Here is a 24,176-nt window from a genome sequence, read left to right on the forward strand (position 1 = left end):
AGGGCGGGCTTCCGTGTGAGGTAGAAGGAGGGGGCGGGGAGGGAAGCGGAGGTTGGCGAGCTCTAGGCCGGCCGGCGGTGGCGGCGGCAAGGCCTGGCCTCGGGCTGAGCGCCTGCTGTGGCGGCAGCGGCGGACGCCGAGATCAGCAGAGGGTATCAAGCACATTTCTTTCCCTAACGGGAGGGGCGCAGCGCCGCGGGGCCGAGGCTTACGGGGTGAAGGGCGGCGGGGTGGAGCTGAGGGGCAGGAGGCGGGAGCGGGCGGCCGAGCGGAGTTCGCGTCGGGGCCGGGCCCTGGGCCTGGCAGGGAGGGGCCGAGAGGCAGTGGAGAAAGCATCTCCGGGGTGGGTTGGACTGGGGAGGGCTGAGGGCCTGAGAAGGCGTGGTGTTAGGCCCAGGCTTGGGAGCGGGGTGGGGCCATAAGGGCGGAGGGCGGGGTGGGGTTTGGCCGTCAGGGTGGGTCAAGGCCAGGAAAGTAGCACTTGTTCGCTGCTGCCCAGAGGCTAGAAGTCGAGGCGCCAGGAGCGGCATGGCGACTTGGTCCCAGCCGGACTCGGGTATCCGGGGCAGGGTGGGACCGGGCTCAGGCCTGGCCTTACTCGATCTTTAAGGGACCTTGTCCGGTTTCTCGAACTTAATTGGCTCTTGGGAGGTTTTTAGTAGTAAATTGCGTGAGAATTGGAGGGAAGTGTAAGCAGGAATTCTGGGTCGCAATTATGTTTACTCCAACCAGATAAGGGCGTGTGTGTGTGTGTGTATGTGTATATATCCCTCTTTCTCTTTAGGATGAAGTTCGTAGATGGGTCACAGCAGTGAACAGGAGAGAGCTATGTCGTGGTTTATGAGGTTAATGGAAGCTCAGAAGTAGAGACTAGAAAGTGAAAGGCAGCTTTACTCCCTCCCCACTTGGCTATCTGGGTTGAAGACTTGGCCATATCCTTCTGCTTTGGATCAGAAGGTCACGTGAATGAAAATAAAACCTGCCTATTCAAATTCTGGACCTAATAATCCTGCCTCAGGGCCCCCCATCTCGTCAGTACCCCCATTTTTTTAAAATGTGAGAGTGATAGGAAAGGGAAATCAGATTTTAAAGTTGGAAAAACAAAAGGCGTTATTCTTTTCTATGATGTGGTGGTTGTCTTCTTGTCCTTTTACTCTCACCCATTAATAATCTCTCCCTCCCTTTTAGAACTTGAAGGCACAAGAATTGTAGGCAGTTTTCTACTGAGAGAGGAGAAACAAACTTTCTTTTAAGATAGGAAATGGACTTCTCACGCTAAAAATAGAAGCTGGGTAGTGTGTATGGGGTGGGGGGAGGGTTGGTAAATCAGACAACGTGTAAAGTATTTTGGATGCCCTGGGCATTATCTGCTTATCCAAAATGAGCCACCTTTTAGGGTGCTGCAGAATTAATATCCAGAAACTGAGATCCCTTGTGAGCAATACCTTCCTCTCATAGTTGTTCTGTCTGTAACAGGTTTTCATGTTTTGTTTTTCTTGGAGTATAATAACTGATTTCTTTTTAAATAAAAAATAAAAGTGGCCTTTTAATGTGTTTCCTACCTCTGCCTTGGTCATGGCATGAAAATTATGGAATCTTATCCTGTTGCTTTTGTGATTCCCATTTCAGGTTTCTTTGGAAACCCCCCTGGTAAGTGTGGAGGAGGCGGGACACTCTGACCCAAGACAAAAGGCCTGTAGCTCCAGCCAAAGGAAATAAACCTTAGGAGAGAGAAGGAAAAAAAATATCCATCAGCTGTTCCCGAGAACAACCTGCAGTGAAATTTACAGAGAGGACAACTAATGTGAGTGAGGAAGTGACTGTATGTGGACTGTGGAGACAGTAAGTCACGTGGGCCCTGAGGGCCTGGACTGGGTTAGGAAACAGTTGTACTTTCAGAGGTGAGGTGTCAAGAAGGGAAAAGTGAATGTGGTCTGGAGTGTGGCCTTGGCTCCAAGGGGTGTGCTTTCCTCTGAGGCTGTCAGGAAGCTCAGCCCCTGTGTTCTGCCAGGGTGGGGTACAGGGTTTGGCACTGAGGAGGGTAACTTGCTGGCTGGAGCAGCAGAGCAGTGGCCTTGATTTGTCTTTTGGAAGATTTAAAAACCAAAAAGCATAAACATTCTGGTCCTTCAGCAATGCTTTCTCTGAAGAAATACTTAACGGAAGGACTCCTCCAGTTCACCATTCTGCTGAGTTTGATCGGGGTGCGGGTGGACGTGGATACTTACCTGACCTCGCAGCTCCCCCCGCTCCGGGAGATCATCCTGGGGCCCAGTTCTGCCTATACTCAGACCCAGTTCCACAACCTGAGGAATACCTTGGATGGCTATGGTATCCACCCCAAGAGCATAGACCTGGACAATTACTTCACTGCCCGGCGGCTCCTCAGTCAGGTGAGGGCCCTGGACAGGTTCCAGGTGCCAACCACTGAGGTTAACGCCTGGCTGGTCCACCGGGATCCGGAGGGGTCTGTCTCTGGCAGCCAGCCCAGCTCGGGCCTCGCTCTCGAGAGTTCCAGTGGTCTCCAAGATGTGACAGGCCCAGACAACGGGGTGCGAGAAAGCGAAACGGAGCAGGGATTCAGTGAAGATTTGGAGGATTTGGGGGCTGTAGCCCCTCCAGTCAGTGGAGACTTAACCAAAGAGGTTAGTGGCGACGTGGAGGGGAGGGTGGGAAGGGTCTGGGGTTGCGGGGGTGGGCTGAAGGGTGGTCCTGAAGGAGTGTAGTAATAGTAGTAAGCCCTGCAAAGAACCAGAGAGGTTCTGGGGGGTCTCAGGCATTGTTCTGGGATAGGAGTGGGCTAGATTGTCTGACTAAGATTGGGGGTTGGGAGCATTTCCTTGTGTTGAACCATTGACCCACCTCTAAATGAACTGTCAGGGCAGTGGGAGGTCCTTAGAACATGCCTGTGTGTTTACTGCTTGCATTTCAACATGACTCCTGGAGGCCTGGGGTGGGGGAGGGAGTCATGTTATGATGGGCTTTGATGTGGTGTATGTTCGTTGCTAAGACACAAATATTTTGTGGACTGTTGCCTTGTACCTCCCCCCACATCAAAACACACCTACGTATTCTGAAGTTCTCCTTTGTGGTCAGGCCTGTTGTGGTGGTAAGGTCCTGATAAGTCTCCTCTCCTGGGTCTGAGCCAAGGGGTAGATTTAGATAGTTATTCTTGGCCAGGAGAGGGCCAAGGCTCCCATTCTTTGCTAAAGGCCCACTGCAGCGAGTAGGGACGGGAGGGATGGATGGGAACTAGAAGAGAAACTGCATTCTGCTGCTGAAGGCAGCTTGCTTTGAGCTGTCAGAGGTCTGAACTGACGAGTGGCTGACACACTGTTGTGGGCAGAAGGTGATGCAGTCGCCTCTAACCATGTTAAATGGTTTCTGCTGCCCCTCCCCCACCAATGTGATAAGACTGCTTTGAGCTCTGCGTTTGGACCTGTCTTGCCACTCAGTCTTACGGAGCTTGGGAAAAGATCCAGTTCAGTCGCTGGCCATTAGGGAAGGAGGAGGCTGGATTGCACTGGGCTGGGTTTTCCAGAGCTGAGTCTTGAGGCGGGGGTGCATGGGGGGGAGTGTTTGGGAAGAGGGAGTGTGGAGGTATGTTAAAAGTTTTACAGATGCTGTAGAACTTGGCTCTTTCTGCATACCAGTCAGACCAGGTTTTGCCTACCATCCCGCGTTGAAGCCTGTTCTAAGCTCGGTTCTCTGAATGTTAGTGACTGTCAAATCATGTGGCTTTCTCTGGGCCAGTGGTCCTCAACTGGGGATGATTTTGTCCATCAGGGAACATGTGGCAGTGTCTAGAGACAGCTTTGGTTGTCACAACTGGAGAAGGTGTTATTGGCATCTAGTGGAGAGAGGCATGGGATGCTGCCGAACTTCCTAAAAAGCATAGGACAGCCCCTAAATAACAGGTTGATCTGGCCCCAAATGTCAGTAGTGCCAGGGTTGCTCTGTGCTTAGCTGGCTCACATTGGCTCTACTTTGAGAGAGACTAGAATTACCTGCGTATGGGAGTCGTGAGCACTCCTTGCCTTGCAGTGCCTCTTTTCTGAGATTCTTACAGTGCCACCTCTCTTCTGCTTCCTCTGTTATTTACCTTCAACTGGACTCCAGTCTTGGCACAGTGGTCTGAAGAAGTATGCCTCCCAGCCTCCTCTTCCATCATCCCACCCACGGTAGCTCCTCAAGGGGTAGATGTAATTGGGCTTGGGAACCCTGCTGCTGGTAACCCAGCAGGCATAGCTTCATTCCTCTTCCTGCAGGGATCTCTCCTGGGATGGGGTGGGATGGGATGTTTTCAATGTAATTGGCTGGGTTGGGGTGGAATGGGATGGGACTTTGACCCTGCTTGCCTCCATTTCTTGATCTTCGTGAAGTTTGTGCTTTCCCTGACCCCAGGCTTTCACTGCTCCCTTTGGAGATTGGGGGTGGGTTAGCGTTAGGGGCCCAGGCTGGGTATGGGGGAAGGGAGGATTTTTGTGTGTCTAGAACATTATTTCCTCAGCAACTCAGGGATAAAAATACCCAGGTCCAGAGCATGTGACAGGCACTGCTGGAGCTGGTATTATCCCTGGGTGGCAGCACTCCCCTGCTGCCAGGCCTGTTCGATGGACAGCTATAGCCCAGGCCCTTGTCAGGGATAGGATTCCCCTCGAGGTTGGCACTCTGCCCAGAGAGGGGGGTGGCCTGTGTACAGCTCTTTGCAGGCGAGGAGGAGCACTCTGCGACCAAGGAGAACATACTGTCCCTGACCTGACCTTAGGCTCAAGGGGAGCAGCAGTGAGGATGGGAGCCAGAATTGTGACCCTGATTCTGTCAGGGGCATTCTTCCTGCTTTAGAGATGTAAGCCGGGGCTCAGGCAGAGATGGCTCTTGAACAAAGCCTGGGGTAAAAAGAAAGTGGGGGGCAGGGGGGACATGTTTGTGTCCAGGACGTTGCGGAGCACCTGTCTCCTTCAGTGCTGGCGTTCAGGCTCCTGTCTCCCTCCTCTTGCCTGGGGCTAGGCCTGGCCGGCACTGTGACATCCCTGCATTTGTGCAGATGGATTTCCCCCTTCCTCTTGTCTAGCTTGTTGTAGGGTGACAAAGCCCCTGGTTCCCAGTGGATCTGGGTGCACTGGGTTCCTGCCCAGGCTAGCTTTTTGAGCCTTGGGTTTGAGGACGACTGGCCACAGCCCTCCTGAGGAACGGGAAAACTCCTTACACTTCCAGGGAAGAACTTAGATTCCCGAAGAAGCTGTGGGAGGAGTGTCTGCCCAGTCCTGAGTCCCAGTCCTGAGTGGGCTGGGTAAGCAGGATGCGACAGGAGGTAGAGTGGCACCCCTTCCCCCCAGGGCGCTCTCACTGCGCCACCCCGGCTGGCTGACTGGGCTGGGTGGGGCTGCCCGCCCCTGGGTGCGTCTCCTTGAGGAGACGGAGGCGGCCGGGGATGGGCTGGTTCCTTGCGGCAGCTTCTCCAGCTGCCCTGGTGCAGAGATTGGCTCCCGGCTGCAGCTAGGTAACAGGCGGTGGGAGGGGATTGGCTCCTTCCGCATCTCCAGCGGAGACTTGGGGGAGGAGATTGGCTCTCGCCGCAGCCTAGGTAACGACAGTGGGAGGGGATTGGCTCTTTCCGCAGCCCAGCTGCTGACCTGGGGGAGGGGATTGGCTCTCCGCAGCCTCAGCAGTGACCTGCGGGGTGGGAGGGGGAGGGGATTGGCTCCTTGCTGCAGCCTAGGTAACAAGTTTGGGGGGCGTGGGGAGGGGGAGAGAGGGAGGAGCGGGAGGATAGGCCCAGGAGGGAGCTTGCTTTCCTCTGCAGCTTGAGCACGGAGCATGGGGTGGGAGTCCCATCTCACTGCAGCCTCTGCGGTGAGCTCAGGGTGGGGGCTGCCGGGCGCCTGAGTGGAACTGGGGTTGTGAGGTGGGAGGGGGCTGCTCCAGGATGGAGGAAGGGGGCTGGGCTGGGCCGCCCAGGCAGCAGCACGGGCGGGGCACCCTCCTTGGGCCCCTCGGAGCTAGCAAGGGGCCACCCTTCCAGCCTGGTGTGCTCCCTGCGAGCCAAGAGCTCCTTGGAGCCCCCTGTCCGGCTGCCCAGCACCAGCTGCCCTGGGGCTCATCTCGCACACCATGACCCGCCTGGACCGCAGCTCTCACAGTGGTGGGGGCCATGCCAAAGGGAGCCGGCCCCTTAACTCTTTGGTGGCTGGTCACCGGGTGGCCCAGCCCCCCTCTGCTCCTGGGTCCAGGGCTTCTGTTCAGGTTGGTATATGTGGGGAGACTGCAGGGAGAGGTACACCTGGGAGGTCTTAGGATCAGGGAGGCTTACTGTGGGAGAGGGATACCTGGTCAGATCTAGGGAGGTGGGTCTAATCTAAGGATACTGCTTTCTGGAAAGTGTCTGCCTTTTAATCTCTGACTGGAAGGCAACAGTTTAGGGTTTCTTTAACTGCAGGGGGTGGCATGTACAGGAAACCCGAACGCCTCATATTTATTGGGGTTGTACGCTGGTGGCATTGGGGGTAGCAGGTGGAGCCGGAACTAATCAGGAGCCGCCAGCGTAGAGTGAGAGGGAGGCATTTTGGTGCCCGGGGCGGCAGTTGTGGCTGGGCAGTGATGGGGGCTATGTCCTTGAGTGGGTTGCCTGATGGGAGTCAGTGAGTCCTGGGGTGTGGTAAGGGAGTGAGAGCACTGGTTTGTGGGGACACCGTGGGGCTGGCCTTGGCAGGGGTGGGGTGTCCAGTGAGGATCATCTGACTGCCTGAGGCTCTCCGGGGATTGAGGCAGCTTGCTGGGATCAGCTGAGAGTGGGCATTCTGTTCTGGCAGGGATGGATCTTGAGGTGAGCCTGGACTGAGAATTGTGGGTGTTCAGCCTTACTCCTGCCTCATCCAGGGAAGGGGGAACGGCTGTAGGAAGGGCTGGATAGCCTGTCGGTTGTCATTGGTTGCATCAGGTGGTTGCAAATGCAGGGATTTTCCTCTCCAGTCCACCCCACCCCTTTATGCAAATGAAATGGCACCACAGGCTGATGCAAGTCTGGCCACTGCGAAGCAATTTTGCTTGACAGTTCACTCTTGCTTGCCATGGCCAGCTTTCTACAAACCAAGTTTTAAGGGATTCCCATTCCTGAAATGGGAAGTGTCTCCTCCTTCCCCCTTTCTTCTTAAGTAGTGGTAAGATGGCCCTGCCTTTTGGCCTGGCTGTGCCTCTGGTCCAGATCCTAAGCCCGCAGACCGGCATGGTGATGGTTGTGCTAGTGGTTTTCGCTAGCTCTTTTTTTTTTTTTTGGAGGCTGGTGTCTGGAAATGGATGAATGAAGCCGTGCTGGTACGGAGGGGACAGGGGGTAGAGTCTGGCAGGTGTAGATTGGGAGGGGCCCCACCCGGGAGTAGTTGGGGTGATGCTAGCAGAAACCTCTGAGGGGCAGGACAGGGAGGGGCCCCTGGACCCCAGAGCTAAAGTCATGATGCTCTGTCTTTCAGGACATAGATCTGATTGACATCCTTTGGCGACAGGATATTGACCTGGGGGCTGGGCGTGAGATTTTTGACTACAGTCATCGCCAGAAGGAGCAGGATGTGGATAAGGAGCTGCAAGATGGAGCAGAGCAGGAGGACACCTGGCCAGGCGAGGGTGCAGAAGCTCTGGCACGAAACTTGCTAGTGGATGGAGAGACTGGGGAGAGCTTCCCTGCACAGGTACTCCTGCCTCTGCCCACTTCTAGAAACTTCTCTTTAGAGAAGGCAGGTTGTGTCTGTGGGATGGGCCTGAATGTATATCTTGGGTTGGGGTCTCTAAGTCACAGTGGTGGCTGAGGAAGCGGGAGTAGAAGAGCAGCAGCAGCGGAGGGGCCGCGCCTTGGTAACGAACAGCACATGGGAGGCAGAGCATCTAGCGGCTTTCTGCTTGCGTCAGAACCCCCCACTCTCTTCTCCCCTGGAGTTTGGGACTCAGGGCCAGCCGACAGCCTGGGAACGGAGGGCGAGTGTAGGCCTGCAACCATGCAGGGCCTCCTTCAAGCTTCCCCTTGGAAAGGCTGGGGAAGGGGCTTCGGCCCACAGGCAGCCAAGGCCCGGGTCAGTCAGACTTAACAGTTGCTGTTGCCACAGGTGCCTGGTGGGGAGGACCAGACAGCCCTGTCCCTGGAAGAGTGCCTTAGGCTGCTGGAGGCCACCTGCCCCTTTGGGGAGAATGCTGAGGTGAGCAGGACTCCAGGGAGAGCCCACTGAGTCAGCAGGGCAGCCTGCACACAGTGTGTCTCTCTGTGGCTGCCTGAGGGGCCGGCTTTTGGTGTTGGCCTTGTCCTGGCTGCTGGGGGTGAATTCAGAGGAAGGAAGAAACAGAACCTCAGGTGGTAGTCTCGGGGAGGAAAGCAGAAGGTGGTCTTTCCTCCTCCCCTGTTAAACCCTCTGTGTTTTGCCCTAGTTTCCAGCAGACATTTCCAGCATAACAGAAGCAGTGCCTAGTGAGAGTGAGCCCCCAGGTCTTCAAAACAATCTTTTGTCTCCTCTCCTGACGGGGACAGAGTCTCCATTTGATTTGGAACAGCAGTGGCAAGATCTCATGTCCATCATGGAAATGCAGGTAGGATTATCAGAACCAGGCACAAACCTCTCGGACTTTGTGTGGGGTGTCTTCATACTCAGTTGCTTTTCCACTTCTGGGAAAAGAGAGAGTAACACCTTTCTGATCCATAGGAAAGTGGGGACACTGAGAGGTAACTGTCCACGTGTCAGTAGGTGGTGGAGTCAGGATTGGGGTTTGGGTTAAAGCCCTGGGGCTGAGGCTTCCAACGCAGGCCTGCCTCCTAGGTGCGCCTCCTTCTTTCCCTTCAGGCAGATAATCACTGGGCTGGGTGTTTCCTAGGTTTAGCATTAATAAAAGCTGACATTATTGTAGTGCTTTACAGCCATTGTATTTCACTTGGCCCTCGGGATCATCTAGTCAGCCCTTTATTATTTTAAACGTGAGGACACTGAATCTCAAAGAGAGACTGAGTGAAATGCTCCTGGTCTTACAGCAAGTGGTGCAGCTAGGCTTTCTTACTCCAAGGCTGGGTGTACTTTTCACTGTGCTGATTCTGCAGTGTTAGGTGCTTTTTTCCTCTCCTCCATGATGGGGGAGTCTGGGCCAAACATGACCTGGAGCTGATCAGTCCTGCCTTGGGGTGGAGTCCACAGGGAGGAACCCGTCTGTGCCAGGCATGATGGATCAAGCGGGGCCAGGAGCTGATGCTGTGGGCTGTGGTTTCCTGTCTCTTGCCTTTACACCCATGCAGCTGTGCCTATGTTGGGTGCCTGCTATCGTGAGCCCCCAGCCACACCTGGGGATGGAGTCTGCGCTAAGTGAACGGTGATGCTCTTCTCCCCTCCCAGGCCATGGAAGTGAACACATCAACAAGTGAAATCCTGTACGATGCCCCTCCAGGAGACCCACTGAGCACCAACTACAGCCTTGCCCCCAACACTCCCATCAATCAGAATGTCAGCCTGCATCAGGCGTCCCTGGGGGGCTGCAGCCAGGACTTCTCACTCTTCAGCCCGGAGGTGGAGAGCCTGCCTGTGGCCGGCAGCTCCACGCTGCTCCCGCTGGTCCCCAGCAATTCCACCAGCCTCAACTCCACCTTTGGTTCCACCAACCTGGCAGGGCTCTTCTTTCCACCCCAGCTGAATGGCACAGCCAATGACACAGCAGGCCCTGAGCTGCCTGACCCACTCGGGGGTCTGTTAGATGAAGCCATGCTAGATGAGATCAGCCTGATGGACCTGGCCATTGAAGAAGGCTTTAACCCCGTGCAGGCCTCCCAGCTCGAAGAGGAATTTGACTCTGACTCAGGCCTCTCCTTGGACTCCAGCCATAGCCCTTCCTCCCTGAGCAGCTCTGAAGGTAGTTCTTCCTCCTCCTCGTCCTCCTCCTCCTCTTCTTCCTCTTCCTCTTCCTCTACTTCTTCCTCAGCCTCTTCCTCCTTTTCTGAGGAAGGTGCAGTTGGCTACAGTTCTGACTCTGAGACCTTGGATCTGGAAGAGGCTGAGGGCGCTGTGGGCTACCAGCCCGAGTATTCCAAGTTCTGCCGCATGAGCTACCAGGACCCAGCTCAGCTCTCCTGCCTGCCCTATTTGGAGCATGTGGGCCACAACCACACATACAACATGGCACCCAGTGCCCTCGACTCTGCTGACCTGCCACCACCCAGCACCCTCAAGAAGGGCAGCAAGGAGAAGCAGGCCGACTTCCTGGACAAACAGATGAGCCGGGATGAGCATCGAGCCCGAGCCATGAAGATCCCCTTCACCAACGACAAGATCATCAACCTGCCTGTGGAGGAGTTCAACGAGCTGCTGTCCAAGTACCAGCTGAGTGAAGCCCAGCTGAGCCTCATCCGTGACATCCGGCGCCGTGGCAAGAACAAGATGGCGGCGCAGAACTGCCGCAAGCGCAAGCTGGACACCATCCTGAACCTGGAGCGGGATGTGGAGGACCTGCAGCGCGACAAAGCCCGGCTGCTGCGGGAGAAGGTTGAGTTCCTCCGGTCCCTGCGGCAGATGAAGCAGAAGGTCCAGAGCTTGTACCAGGAAGTGTTTGGGCGGCTGCGGGATGAGAACGGGCGGCCCTACTCGCCCAGTCAGTATGCGCTGCAGTATGCCGGGGATGGCAGCGTCCTCCTCATTCCCCGCACCTTGGCTGACCAGCAGGCCCGGCGGCAGGAGAGGAAGCCGAAGGACCGGAGAAAGTGAGCCTGGAGAGGAAGGGGGTTGACGCTCACCGAGATGGAAACTGGAGAAGGGCTGGGCCTGGACCTGGACCTACAGCGGGGACTTTAATGCCTTCTTATCCAATAGATCTCAGATGGGATGACTGCGGGTCAGTGGACAGGAAGAGGCAGGCGCAGGCGCTGTCTGGCTCAGCTTCCCCCACTGAGGGGGGTGGAAGTGGCCAGACCGTTTGGGTGGACAGGGTCCTCACCCCTACCCTTTTCCTTTGAGGGAAGGGTGGTGCTGGCATTGCTGGAGGCCGAAAAAGGGAAAGTAAGGGACTTGTGAGAGGAGAGGAAAGTAGTAGAAAGTCTCATTCCTGGAAGGAAGGAAGGAAGGAAGGAAGGAAAACAGAAAACCCAGAAAAATCAAAGCGGGAAGAAAATCAGAGGGCAGGTTAAGTTGGCTCTGGCCAGGATTCCAGGCAGCAGGTTTTAGAGGGGACTAGATTACTGGTGTGAGTAAACCCCACTTCAGCCTAGGGGAGGGGTGGAACACGGAGTCGGTTCTGAGAGGGGCCTGTGAACTCTTCCTGCTCCTGCACTTTGGCATCCCTGACGGGGAGCTCTCGGATAATATCTCCTGTGAGGTTTCCATCAGAGGGGAGCCCCTGGGACCCGACACTGGCTTGGAGGGTTAGGATCAAAGGGTAGAGTCAACAGGCAGGGTTCGTGAGGCCTCATGCTGCAGCAGCCCCAACACCAAGCATGTCACTCACTGCCCTGCCATACATCTTCCTCTGTGCCCAGTCACCCCTGAGCTGAGGCTCCCACGTCTCCATCAGAGCCTGCATGCGAATGCTGTTCTCTTCCCACCCGTGTGCCCCCGCCCCTCACCAGCTGCCTGGAGCTCTTCTGGAGCTGGGGTGCTGGCAGTGCCCACAGGGCTGGGCCTGCAGCCTCCTGGGAGCTGCTCTGAGGCAGGGGGATGATGTGGAGAAGCCAGGCAGTATTCAGCACAACACTGGGGAGTGACCCTTCCCTCAGGCCTCCCCTACCAACAACTGGGCTTTGTCACTGGAAAGACAAAAAACTACAAAACCCAGCAGCAACAACAAAAACTAGTCCTCTTAGAGTTTCTTGCGCTTTGATTTTTTTAGGGCTTGAGCCCTGTTTCACTTATAGGGTCTAGAATGCTTGTGTTGAGTAAAAAGGAGATACCAATATTCAAAGCTGCTAAATGTTCTCTTTGCCATAAAGACTCCGTGTAACCGTGTGAACACTTGGGATTTTTCTCCTCTGTCCCGAGGTCTCTTTCTTTTTTGGGTTTCTTTCTAGGAGACTGAGAAATGCATGTAACAGGGGCTGAGGGTACCCCTCCCTCAGGCTCTTGGCCACAGGCAGCTTCTCCACACCCCCAGTTTAGCAAGGGCTCCTGGAGGACCGCCTGGGGGAGGCAGAGAGGGGAGCGCCAAGGTGGCCAGGTGGTTCCAGGACCACAGTGTCTCTAACTGTTGCCACTGCTGTCCCCACCTCGGCCTGGGTCTGGAGCATTGTCTGCCCCAGGCTAGCAGGAATGAGTTGAAGGGGGGAAAGCACTGATTCTCCTCCCTGCTTAGGTGGGGAGGCATTCTAACTGAGCAGTAGGGATAGAAGGCACGAGCCTGGGAAGTGCTTTTATAAATTATTTTCCTTGTAGATTTTATTTTTAATTTATCTCTGTGACCTGCCAGGGAGAGGAGAGAGAGATGCTGTGAGCACATGACAAAATAAAATAAAATGGATGATTTATTCTCAAGTGCAATTTTTCCCTATTTTGAGTTTAAATTGAGAGTAAAGGAAACAGGCCCCATGAGGAGAGGACTGGCCATTGTGTGGCTAAGGCAGAGCTCTTAGGGGAAAGTGGGTGGAGAGCAGAGGAGGTTGACAATGAAGAATTTAGAAAGACAAGAATCTTAAATACTGTATTAAAGCTTCCAGACAGGGGTTATGTACCTTTCTGTAGGGTTTGCCAGCTGAATCCTTTTAGACGAAGGATTCAGAATCCTTTTTGGCCTTTCTCGTAGGGCTAGGCTAGGTGGGTGTTGTCACCTGGCCCAGCTCCTTACCTGTCTTCCTGTGGCAAACTGCATTTTTAATATTGATTGTGCTGTTATTTCTCTGGTGGCCCCACCTACCAAGGGGGTGCAGAGCTTTGGAGCATAGTCACAGTGATGACGGTGATGGCAGAAACCCAAGAGATCTACAGGACCAGCACACGCCAAGCACTTCACTATAATAGCAGGGCCACGGAACCAGAGAACAGAAAGCTAGACCCCAGGGTTTAAGGCATTTGACAGCTCTCCAGCTGAGGTGACCAGAATCTGTTCTCCCTCAAAATAATACAAAAAGCCTGTGAAGAGTTGAATGCTTTAAGGTACTGGATGGTTGCTGGAACAGCCACATGCGCATCTAGGGGTAGGTACTTAACAAATGTCCAAGTAATGAATGCCCACCTGGCAGTCTCTGTGAGATTACCAGATGAAGTTTAGGACTGGAAGCTGTGATCCTCCTCATGAAACCTGTGATCTTGAACTCCCCATGTACCACTGTATGACCTGGCTTAGCCCAGTCCTTTAATGATGCTACTAGAGTTTATCCTATGGGGTGAATAGAATTCTGGGAATAACACTGAGTTCTTTTTTGTTTCAATTTACAATGTCTTTTGCCCCCCATCTAGTTGGAACGGGTTGGTCCTATCAAACGAGCTCTTTCCTAATTAGTAATTAACTTATGACTGTAAGCCAAATAAAACGAAGATTCTTAAAAAAAAAAAAAAGGCTAAAAATTAAGTCAGAAAAACTAATTTATGCTGATAAAAAATACAAGTTATATACAGAAAACTGTGACAAGTAAAATTCAGAGTAATGTTTTTGTATACTTTCTAGAAATGTGTATATTTTTGTTTAGTACACAATTAGGCTATAACTTTTATCTTGTTTTGCAACTTTTCAAACAGATTTTAAAGATTTTAAGAAAAAGTCCTCTCACCTTTCCCTTTGCTAGTGTTGCCTCTGGTCTGAGAAAGTGTGTTTTGGTCACCCCCTTCCCCCATGTCCCCTTATGGAGAAATGTACAGTTGTGTCTGGGAGCTTGCTGATTAGCTGGGGCTTTGGGCCAAGTTGGTCAGCACTGCTGTGGGGCTGACCTCTTTTTGCTGTTGGCAGGTGGAGTGGGTGTTCCAGCTTCAAGGCTTTTTCTGGCAGGAAGAAGATACGAGACCTCAAGTAAGGACTGTGAAGGCTGCTACACCTGAGACAGGAAGTGAGACGAGGTCCTAGATTTCGCAGGGAGATGAGCAGACCTCAGGACCAAACTTCTGGGTGACGTGCTTGGGTAGGGGTCGAAGGCTTGCTTTGTCTTGACTTTAGTCCTAGGCATCATTCAAACTGATTTTCCCACACATTTTAAATCATGTAAGGCGACGGAAATAGATCCATTGTGTTTGGGTTTTTTTTGCGGTACGCGGGCCTCTCACTGTTGCGGCCTCTCCCGTTGCGAAGCACAGGCTCCAGACGTGCAGGCCCAGCGGCCATGGCTCACGGGCCCAGCCGCTTCGCGGCATGTGGGATCTTCCAGACCGTGGGGCACGAACCCACGTCCCGTGCATCAGCAGGCGGACTCCCAAGCACCGCGCCACCAGGGAAGCCCCATTGTGGTTTTTTTTTTTAAGGCTGCACCACATGGCCTGTGGGATCTTAGTTCCCTGACCAGGGATTGAACCCGTGCCCCCTACAGTGGAAGCACAGAGTCCTAACCACTGGACCGCCAAGGAAGTCCCAGATCCACTGTTTCAATCTCTGCCCCACATACGATCTCACCAGTGAAGCCAGGGCTATTTCAGAATCAACAAATATAGAAAAAATATAGAACTGAGGGAAAGTAGAGATCTAGAGACATGCTCAGTGTCATCAAGACCTGGCCTCCACGGCTGGCTCCTTGCCCTTCCTAGGGAAAGCTGAACAGCAATTAAAAACAGCCAGTGAATGAGGAGGTACTTTCCATGGAGTCCTGCCTTCCTTAGGCTGCCTTCATCCCTGCTCTGACCACCCACAGCTACACCAGACCTTGCTGCTCTTCAGATCTGTTTGGCACATAGCTGGAAAACAAGTGCCTTGCAGAAAAAAAGAACATCCCTACCACCATAGTTCTACCTCATCCAGTAGGGACTGACCTAGGGCAACAGCTTCAGAAACTCAGACTAAATATATAGTTTTAGGGCACTACCAGCAAGAGCCCATTTCCTTGATACTATCCATGTACAAAAATGGGTACCAGGTTGGTGTCTGCCTCTCTGGAAGTCATTTTCCCAACGAAGTGTAGACATTCTCTAGCAAAATCCATGTGTTTGATTATTATGAGTGGTTAAGCCTTGTTTTTCTATGCCTGATCCATCTGGGAAGTGAGAGGGAACCATAGACCTTCAACTGGTCATTTTGTCAGTGCACCAAGAACCTCTTTCACTTTTACTTCTCCCACAGAGGTCAGTCAGCCTCCGTCTAGTTCTGAACTTTATAGAGTAAGAGAGTGAGCATGTGGGGACTCTGGGGATACGTGTGAAACTTAACGCGTGATTTGAGTTCTGGTCCTTTTTCTGTCTAGGATTTCTTTGAAAGTTCATGTCTGCCTGAATTAGTTGAGAATCAGAATCTAGTGTACAAGTTGTCTCCAGTGGAGTGAGAATATGGGCCTTTGTGAAGAAGTGTGTTTTCAAAATCAGTTGGATAGAAATCCTTGTCTTCCTTTTTGAGTGTGCAGAAATATCAATAAAAGTCTTAAAGCTGGTTCTTTTCCAGTCTAACTGCAGAATGGAATAGGTTGTACAGTATTTGTTACTTAATTCCAAATGCTGTTTCAACCAAGGAAGCAAAACCTAGTTCACTTGGGGAGAGGTGGAGAAAAGACCAAGAGTTGGGGCTCTGCCTTTTGTTTTAAACACAGATTTAATGAGGCTAATTCAGTTGTCTTAATAAGCCTTCCAGTCTTCAGCTAGGGGCTGAAGCAGTAACTGAAACTGTGGGCCCATGTCCCAGAGCCAGGCCCCAAAGTAGCCCAGCCTGACCTGTGACTATGCAAACAGTAAACAGGGCAGGATTGGTCAAAGTCAACTAGGATTTTAAAATCCATGTGGGGTAAACAATGGCTTTGGTACTATCACAAGTAGTACTTTGGTAAATCACATGCAAACCAGTAAGGTCAGAATGCAGACTCAGACCTGCTGGTGAATTAACACAAGCTATTTAGTATCAACAAAAACCAGTCAGCATTATATTGTAAACGTAACGTTTCAGCCTTGCCTCAGAGTTCTGCCACCTAACTGGCCTAAGCAAAAAAAAAGCCTTAGAAACCGACTCCTTACTCTACTTGCCCCATAGAGCAGGGCCAACTATGCTTTTCATCCCAGCAGGATGATTTTATTTCACATTTCATTTGCTTTCAATATTCATCAATTTACTCATCGGGAAGTGCCCAAGGCCAAAGTCAATTAAAAGTCATCCATACGAAAGATAAGCAACCCTGAACACATCGGCTAGGAAAGCAGCAACTTTTGGAGAAAACCTCATTGCTGGACAGTCAAACCAAGGTGATGTGCAGATCAGAGACTGACAGTTGTCTGAGGACCTTAAGCTCCTATATCAAACTTCTTACCACATATCAGAACACCAGGATGTCTCTATCTATTGCTAAAAGGCAAGGTGAAGGAAGCCAAGACTCCTTCCTTTAATAAGCTGAATGCTGGCCTGGTAGTGGTATTTGTATTTCAATCAAATTCTAGCAGAGGGGACTTCCCTGGTGGTGCAGTGGTTAGGAATCCGCCTGCCAATGCAGGGGACATGGTTTCGAGCCCTGGTCCAGGAAGACCCCTCTTGCCAAGGAGCAACTAAGCCTGTGCGCCACAACTACTGAACCTGCGTGCCACAACTACTGAGCCTGCACACCTACAGCCTGTGCTCCGCAACAAGAGAATCCACCACAATGAGAAGCCCGTGCACCGCAACTAGAGAAAGCCCACGCGCAGCAATGCAGCCAAAAATTAAAATAAATAAAAATAAAAAAAATAAATTCTAGCAGAGGGAAAACACTGAGCCTGGACTTAGTTCATTCCTATCAGTTCTGAGTTTTAAATGAGAACATCCTCATGATGTTCATGAGAAGGCCCAACTTGCACATCAGATTAGTATGACTTGATCAGATAAATTTGATCTCAAACAGAACTCAGGTCCATACATAGTTCAGGATTTGGAGCCAATGCAGAAATTTGGATTTCAGAGTTTCAATTCCACCAAATTATTTTGGAGTAGCGATTTGTTCTAGCACTCCCCCCCCACCCTTTCTCTATGAGGAAAATAATTACCTTGTAATACAGATTCCCAATGCCACAGGCCATAGACTATAAAGATGTGCTGTGTACACATGGTCAAACACTAAATAGCCAAGGGTTAAAATCAAGTTGAGCTGAGTCTGAATGAGTTCTGGAATGTAAGATTATACCGGAAAATAAGTACTTAAAAATCAATTATTAAACATTACTTAAAATGGGTAGTCAAAACTTTCAAATGCCATTGGAAAGCAGAAACAATTATTCCTGAGCACTGTCAGTTGACAAGAGTGTTTCTGTATTTACTGTATTAACTTGAAACTCAACTGAAGGCAGTGAAGGAACAAGGTATTTTCTTTGACTGGCTTTGCCAGTGTAGGACAGCTGATAATGATTCTGTCACCAAATTAGTAAGCTCTTGTTCTTTTGTAATGGTAACTAAGGTAACAATCTGTATCTCCTCAACTCCTGGGCTAGAGGTCTAATATGATGCAATTTTGTTGAAGGCATCTGACATGTTTTTGTATTTCCTAAAGAAATGCTCTACGAATACTTTCTGAAAGCAGACTTAAGATTTGTTGTGCCTATGTATATTTTTTCCCCTGACATTTCTGCATGCATTTGTGGCTTCAGCGATCACTTGAGAAAAATGTATCCTTAACCCTTGAATCTAGAAATGTGTGATAATTGGCTTTTAAAGATAACAAAATTGCATATCTTCACTTCAACGTGCATTATCAATTTCAGTGTCTTCCATGGGGAAGAATGATATGGTTTTAAAAGAGCTCAGGAATGCCAGCAGTGACAGTGAAATAGGTTCCAAAGGTTAAGGCTAAAGCTGAATAGCACCCCATCTTGGACAAGCACCAAGACTGAAGGCTAATTTCAGTGCATCTGATGATGGAGAACAGAACCAGATATATCTGCCCACCCCAACTCTCTTAACTAGCTACAGACTGCTCTGCTGCTGCCAACTACAAGGACACACTCAGACCTCTGCAGAGGAAGACCTCTCCAGCTCCATTTATGTCTCCCTAAACTCCTAGGAGGCTTTCTGAAAAAAGTATACCTACACTCAGTTTATTTGGAACAAATGCTTTGCACTAATGCGTAGAGCTGAACTGATCTCAGTGGAAATCCTATTTCCCCTTTTATAACTGACAAGAATCTAGTCCCATTTTGGCTCTAGAATTATAGGCAGAAAATGATGTTAAGAAAATGGATGACATTTCAATTCACTGATCAAACACAGGACCAATTCCTGAAAAGTTTGGAGAAGCTGACTTTAGCTACGGTCACACAAATCTATGAAATACCTGAGCCAGGATCTAAACCTAACCCCAAAACCTGTATTTCCAAACGTATCATATTTTGGAAGTGCTATCAGGTCACAGAGTGCTGAACGAACTTTGAGCAGTATGAAGACAGAATGATGCGACAATCTTTATAATCTCTGTATCAATTATAAATGCTCAGTGTCAAAGAAAGATCCACACCAGACACTAGATTTTCAAGCCTACAGTATTTAAGAAATAAAACCATTCAAGTGTGGAAGTTGTTCCCAAAGAGGCTCAATCTATAAAATAATAATAAGGCAAGGAGTGTTTCTGGCAAGACAAGACAAAAATCAAGGATTATAAATCTATAGTTTTATTAAGACAAGAACTGACAGTGTTGGTATGAAGTTTAACATTTAAAAACAAAAGTTTTCACAGAAACCTAACACATGCCTAAAAAGATTTTACAACGGAGTTCTAGATGCAGGTCTAAATGATGTCAAGAACTGATGGATCTCATGATTCAAGACAGCATTTTGGGTTTTAGTTAATTCTTAGGATTAAAAAAATGTGTTTTGTTTTAAAGTGAACCACTGCCCCAGTATGAAAATTTAATCTCCTGAGACCAGGGCTTCAGAAATCATTCAACTCTTGAAGTGACTCAGTGAACTTGTGCTGTCAGTGACTGAACCCTGCCACCAATGGTTTCAAAGTTCAAAAAACAGAGGCTCCAAGAGTTTTCCACCCTAAGAGTACCGGCCCTTGTCTTTGCCTACTCTCCCATCTCCTATACCACCCTCTGCCCTTCCCCAAATACTTCAGCCAGTGGCTTGGATGGAGAAGCTGATATTTATAACTTCAAAATTGGAAAAGAAAGGGTCTTCTTGTCAATTTCAAGAATTAGCACCTCTAAGACAGAATGATCTGCCTGTGTATACACTCCAATAAGACTTTTCCTCAACCAGTTTCCATCCCCCAAATGGCGGCTTTGGTAACTTCTTAATTGGGAAGTTAAGAAGTTACCAAAGCTTAATGCTTTTTGGGAACAGCATTAAGCTCAGGCAGGCAACACCTTGGCTTCTAAGTTTCAGGCATTCACAGCTTTTAAACAGTCTCTCACAGTCCTCATTTAGGTTGCCAATGACATTTTTTGAAAGGATGAAATATTCTGGACACAGAACCAAATCATCATTAGTTGTTCTTTCCTTTCTTTCACCATTTCCCCCCAACAGGCCCCAAATTTTAACAAAAATGATCCTAACCCATCTCCCTTCTTCCCCACCCCATCCCTCCCACCCCAAATAACACACCAGAAATAGCCAAAAACTACATACATGCTACGCTGTAAAAATGCAGAGTTAACACTATTGGGAAGAAGGCTGTGGGTTGTGGAGATGCTCTTTGAAGATCTGCAGTATCTTTTGCTCTCCCACATCCCATTCTGCAAGTTTTGTCCTTCATAGAAGGCCCTTTGCTTTTCTCAGCAAAGTTCAGAATGGGTTGCCTTGAAACACTGACCCTCCTTTCCCTCCACTGGGATGGGTGTGCAAACTATACAGCATGGAGCGGCTTTAAAGCACTTGGGCTGCTGTAGGGCACAGAAACTATACTGGCTCTTCAAAGGACATCTTCTCAAGCCCCCTCTACGGTGTCAAGACAAGTAGATCTCCTTCTTTCCCCACCTGAAACCCACAGTCAGATGTGACAGGGGCTGGTACTCAGGAGAGTTAATTCTTGTCATCTTTTTTGTCATCATCCTCCGAGGGGTAGGAATGCCACGTCAGCCTTTCCTCATAGAAGGATATGACAACCTGTGGGCACTTGACATTGGCTTCCTTGGCAGGGACCAGGTCAGCCTCATCAGAGTTTTTCCTGCAGAACAAAGCACAAAGAGACTTTGAGACCAGGTGCTAGTGGTCTCCTAACTTGGATCACCCAAGGGCTTGGGCTTTTAAAATATTAATTCCAGGCTTCCCTGGTGGCGCTGTGGTTAAGAATCTGCCTGCCAATGCAGGGGACGTGGGTTCGAGCCCTGGTCCAGAAGATCCCACATGCTGCAGAGCAACTAAGCCTGTGCGCCACAACTACTGAGCCCGTAAGCCACAACTACTGAGCCCGTGTGCCACAAATACCGAAGCCCACGCGCCTAGAGCCTGTGGCTCTGCAACAAGAGAAGCCACCATAATGAGAAGCCCGCACACCGCAACGCAACAAAGAGTAGCCCCTGCTCACCGCAACTAGAGAAAGCCCGCACACAGCAACAAAGACCCAATGCGGCCAAAAATAAATTTTTAAAAAAATTTATAAAAAATAAATTAATAAAATATTAATTCCAGAAGAGCAGGCCAGGGAAGGATGATAATATGGTGTAAGCATCATTTACTAGCAGCTTTTAGCCAAGTAATATCCTCGGAGATCTTCTCCCATTGAAAATGCCCTCTAGATATCTTTGTCAAAAGCTAACTCTGAACCCCTGGGAAAGGCCGCACACACACATACAAAACCATGACTCTCAGATTCTCTGAGGAAATAAGAGAGGCTACCATACTCTTCCAAAGCCATATCCCAGCTGCTAAAAGCCCATGGAGAGATCTTGGCTTGGTAATAGGATTTAATACCATGTTGGATAGTAAGATTTAATACCAATTTGGCACTGACCAGAGCCAATGCAGGTGGACACTTTCTTGCTTACTCATAATCATACTGTTTAACACTACCAAGTGCCATGCTCACAGACAGGCCACAACTCCCAGGTGCTTTGAAATGGTGCTTCAAAACTGGGAGATAGAAAATAAAGGGACTGTTACATAATTCTCCATATTTTTTCTGAATTTTAAAATGTTCTCAGAAATTGAAAACCACATACGTATTACAAGGGACTTAGGGGTAAGCTATCTTCAGGTCATTGGGAACATCCTAGATGGAAGCAATAGCATAGGGCAGGCAGCAGATAGATATATATGATGGGATCTCTGACGAGACACTACCCCAAACTTCCAGAACTCCAGCAACAGGTACACCAAAGCCACACAGCCCCACGGAACCAGGGAAGAGTAAGCCAGTAAGGTATGATTTTGAAAAACAGACAAGAGAATGGGAAGGAAAAGGAGTATAACAGCATGGGAACCTGAAGCAGGCTGCCCCTTGCTGACAATTCAACAACAGCCTTTGAAGTAAGAGTTCAGTCTTTTCACTGCACAGAAAAATAGCTACTTTGGGAAATGAACAAGTATCTCCATTCTCCAGGAAAATCACTTTAAAGTGAACTTGGTTTAATAATCAACATCCAATCTTAACTTGCAGAGTTACATTCAGCTATAATCTTTACACACTAGTGAGTGAACCAAAGGAATGTAGTGTCAAGCAATAAGGAGGTGCTACCATTACTCAGACTGGTCACATGCAGCCAGAGAAAGTGTATTCTAGTTGGACTGAATAAGTCCTGGTATTAATTCCTTTCTCCCATATGCAGCACCTTAAAAATGAACTTTTCTCCTACAGGCTAGCAATAAATAAGCTAAAAGAAGGTCAGAGTCAGTAAACACCTAGGGAGTGCATGGGAAAAAAAAAGAGGTTTAGCCGGTTGTGCCATAGGCTTTCAGTGTTCAAGTTAGGCCTCTCCTGCCACCTTCTAAAGGAGAGGAATTAGTACAGATATGAGTTTCCGAGAAGGTTCTAGACTGACAAAAGGACAAAGCCCCTAGAATGCTGCCTTCTTTGGCACAGGCTTAGGATTATTCACTCCTAATTTATATTTTAAGGACAATGATTGAGCTTCACTTTGGGGGGGAGGAGAACAAGCACTTCCAACAAGCAAGAAAAAGGGAAGAAAGCTTTCCTTTTGGACAGAGAATAGAGAAATTATAGAGAATTTTGGGTTAATTACAGTTCTTAAGATTCTCAAGACAACTGCTTTCATTAAGCTGTTTCATGGAGTACTACCACCACTGGTATTTATACTTATAATGGAAAAAAGCAGGCTTCTCTGTATGCTTAGTATAGTAAAGGGGCCTTGCTGACCCCTGCTGGCAGATACGGCAATTGTAGAATCTGCACAAACTGGAGAGGATCTAACAGTCAAGGACAAAGGAAGAGCTACAGAAATTCTTTCCTAACCCTGAGAAGTTAACAGAATTTCTGATCCTGGGGCCAGCCCGATCTTTATTAAGGAGGTGGTGGAAGGGGAGGGTGGTTCAATCACATTTCTTTTTTCCCCCCTTTATTTACATGAGTGAAATGTGATTCCTCCCCATACCCTCTGTACTCCAGATTGTCTCCCACCTCCTAAAAAAAAATGGGCAAAGATCCAAGAATCCTAAGGGCCCCTACCTGTAACTCACGAGTCCAAGTTGGCAGTCAGGCCGAGGGTCACTATCGAAGGACTATGCCATCTTAAAGATTTCACACCTGGGCGACTGGAATTTTGAAGGTCCAGCTCTTTTCCTCTGGCATGGAACAGATGTGGAGAAGAAAAAAACCACCACACAGAGCCACTGGCAGACTCACCATTTCATCAGGAACATGAGTTCTCCACTGGAGTCTGTAGCTCCAATAATCCGCTCCGGTTCCAAACCCCGGGCAAAGCCTCGTGGCTTTTCTGACTGTAAAAACCACAGAGATGGAACAATTTTAACTATATGGGACTGTTATCCGGACTGGAGCAACTCCTGTTTCTCTGACAATGTTATCAAACCCTTTTGCCAATATTTCACCAAATCTTTGGCTCTAAGTCACAAGCCTTTTAGAATCCTTCTGAGTGATTATTCCGTCGAGTTTTGAAGTGCTTGAGGTTTCCCCATATGTAAAAAGGGACCCACATCTCAAGCAAAATAAATGTTCACAACTGTTCTTCACCCTCGAAAGGTACCTTACTTTACGGTATTGAATAGATTAAAACCTGTAATGATTAAAACATTGACAGCCATCTCCTCACAGGAATGAATTCCCTTGCACTTACTGTTCTTGAACCTCACATAAAATAAGAGTAGATTATGTGGCTTCATGAGATTGAACCCTCAAACATTTTTTTTTTTTTTGCGGCACGCGGGCCTCTCACTGTTGTGGCCTCTCCCGTTGCGGAGCACAGGTGCTGGACGCGTAGGCTCAGCGGCCATGGCTCACGGGCCCAGTCTCTCCGCGGCATGTGGGACCTTCCCGGACCGGGGCACGAACCCGTGTCCCCTGCATCGGCAGGCGGACTCCCAACCACTGCGCCACCAGGGAAGCCCCTCTCAAACATTTTTAAAGCATTAGCCTATCTAACATTCCAAAAGGATTGAGAGCCAGCTGCTGAGATCTAAGGAGCAGCAGAACAAAAGTGCTTAAATTATCTTTCAGCTTCTTTGACAGCAGCATGAATTCTAGGCTAGTAAAAATTCTTACTTCGAGCCTTACCTCTTCTTTCTTCTTCTTTGGTTTGCTCTCCTCCCCCTTATCTTCCGAATCAGAATCAGCTTTGCGCTTGCCTCCCTCCGATTTATCTGTCTCGTGTGCTGTTTTCTGTGACTGCAGGAACTCAGCAATGAGGTCGGGGCAATCCAGGTTTTCTTCTGGCTCCCATGTGTTGTCCTCACTGAAACCAGAGGCACACAAGTCACAATTTCCACTCAAAGTTAGCACACTCACACTAAGGAGAAGCACAGGAGGACAAAACCTGGTGTCCTTGGAACAGAGGAGTTAATGATAAAATATAACTGGATTCTGTCCAAGACCAAGAACCTGACAAAGTTGACATTTTTTGGGAGGCAGTAGGGGGCTTTTTAGTACAAATTGAAAGCTTAGAAACTTGCCTCCTTCAAAAGAAAGTTACTCTCTCTTTGCAAACTTGGATCAATGTAAAGCCACACACAAAACTGCTCATCAG

The 24,176-nt window shown here is 49.6% G+C and overlaps 2 protein-coding genes across 20 annotated transcripts in view; one reads left to right on the forward strand and one right to left on the reverse strand.

Moving 5' to 3' along the window:
• NFE2L1 (NFE2 like bZIP transcription factor 1) lies at positions 1–23,815 on the forward strand. 17 transcript variants are annotated; one of them, XM_033410974.2, is made up of 7 exons: positions 1–152; positions 1,630–2,645; positions 7,503–7,685; positions 8,097–8,186; positions 8,413–8,571; positions 9,363–10,717; positions 13,885–23,815. In XM_033410974.2, the coding sequence occupies exons 2-7, from the start codon at positions 2,136–2,138 to the stop codon at positions 13,946–13,948; spliced, it is 2,361 nt and encodes a 786-aa protein (XP_033266865.1). In that variant the 5' UTR covers positions 1–152; positions 1,630–2,135; the 3' UTR covers positions 13,949–23,815. The 17 variants fall into 17 exon arrangements, with proteins under 17 accessions (XP_033266865.1, XP_033266861.1, XP_004282727.2 ...); XM_033410970.2 differs by having other exon boundaries at positions 2–152; positions 7,470–7,685; XM_033410973.2 differs by lacking the exon at positions 1–152 and adding an exon at positions 436–556 and having other exon boundaries at positions 7,470–7,685.
• The window catches only part of CBX1 (chromobox 1), a 21,459-nt gene continuing 15,948 nt past the window's right edge, over positions 18,666–24,176 (reverse strand). For all 3 annotated transcript variants that reach the window (XM_004282676.4, XM_033411104.2, XM_049702551.1), the window contains 3 exons: positions 23,708–23,885; positions 22,820–22,914; positions 18,666–20,185 (listed from right to left, as the gene is read on the reverse strand). In XM_004282676.4, coding sequence (XP_004282724.1) covers positions 20,041–20,185; positions 22,820–22,914; positions 23,708–23,885 — 418 coding nt within the window. In that variant the 3' untranslated portion in view covers positions 18,666–20,040. The remainder of the gene's footprint in view (positions 20,186–22,819; positions 22,915–23,707; positions 23,886–24,176) is intronic.

Source organism: Orcinus orca, chromosome 19, assembly GCF_937001465.1.
Source record: "Orcinus orca chromosome 19, mOrcOrc1.1, whole genome shotgun sequence".
NCBI lineage: Eukaryota > Metazoa > Chordata > Mammalia > Artiodactyla > Delphinidae > Orcinus > Orcinus orca.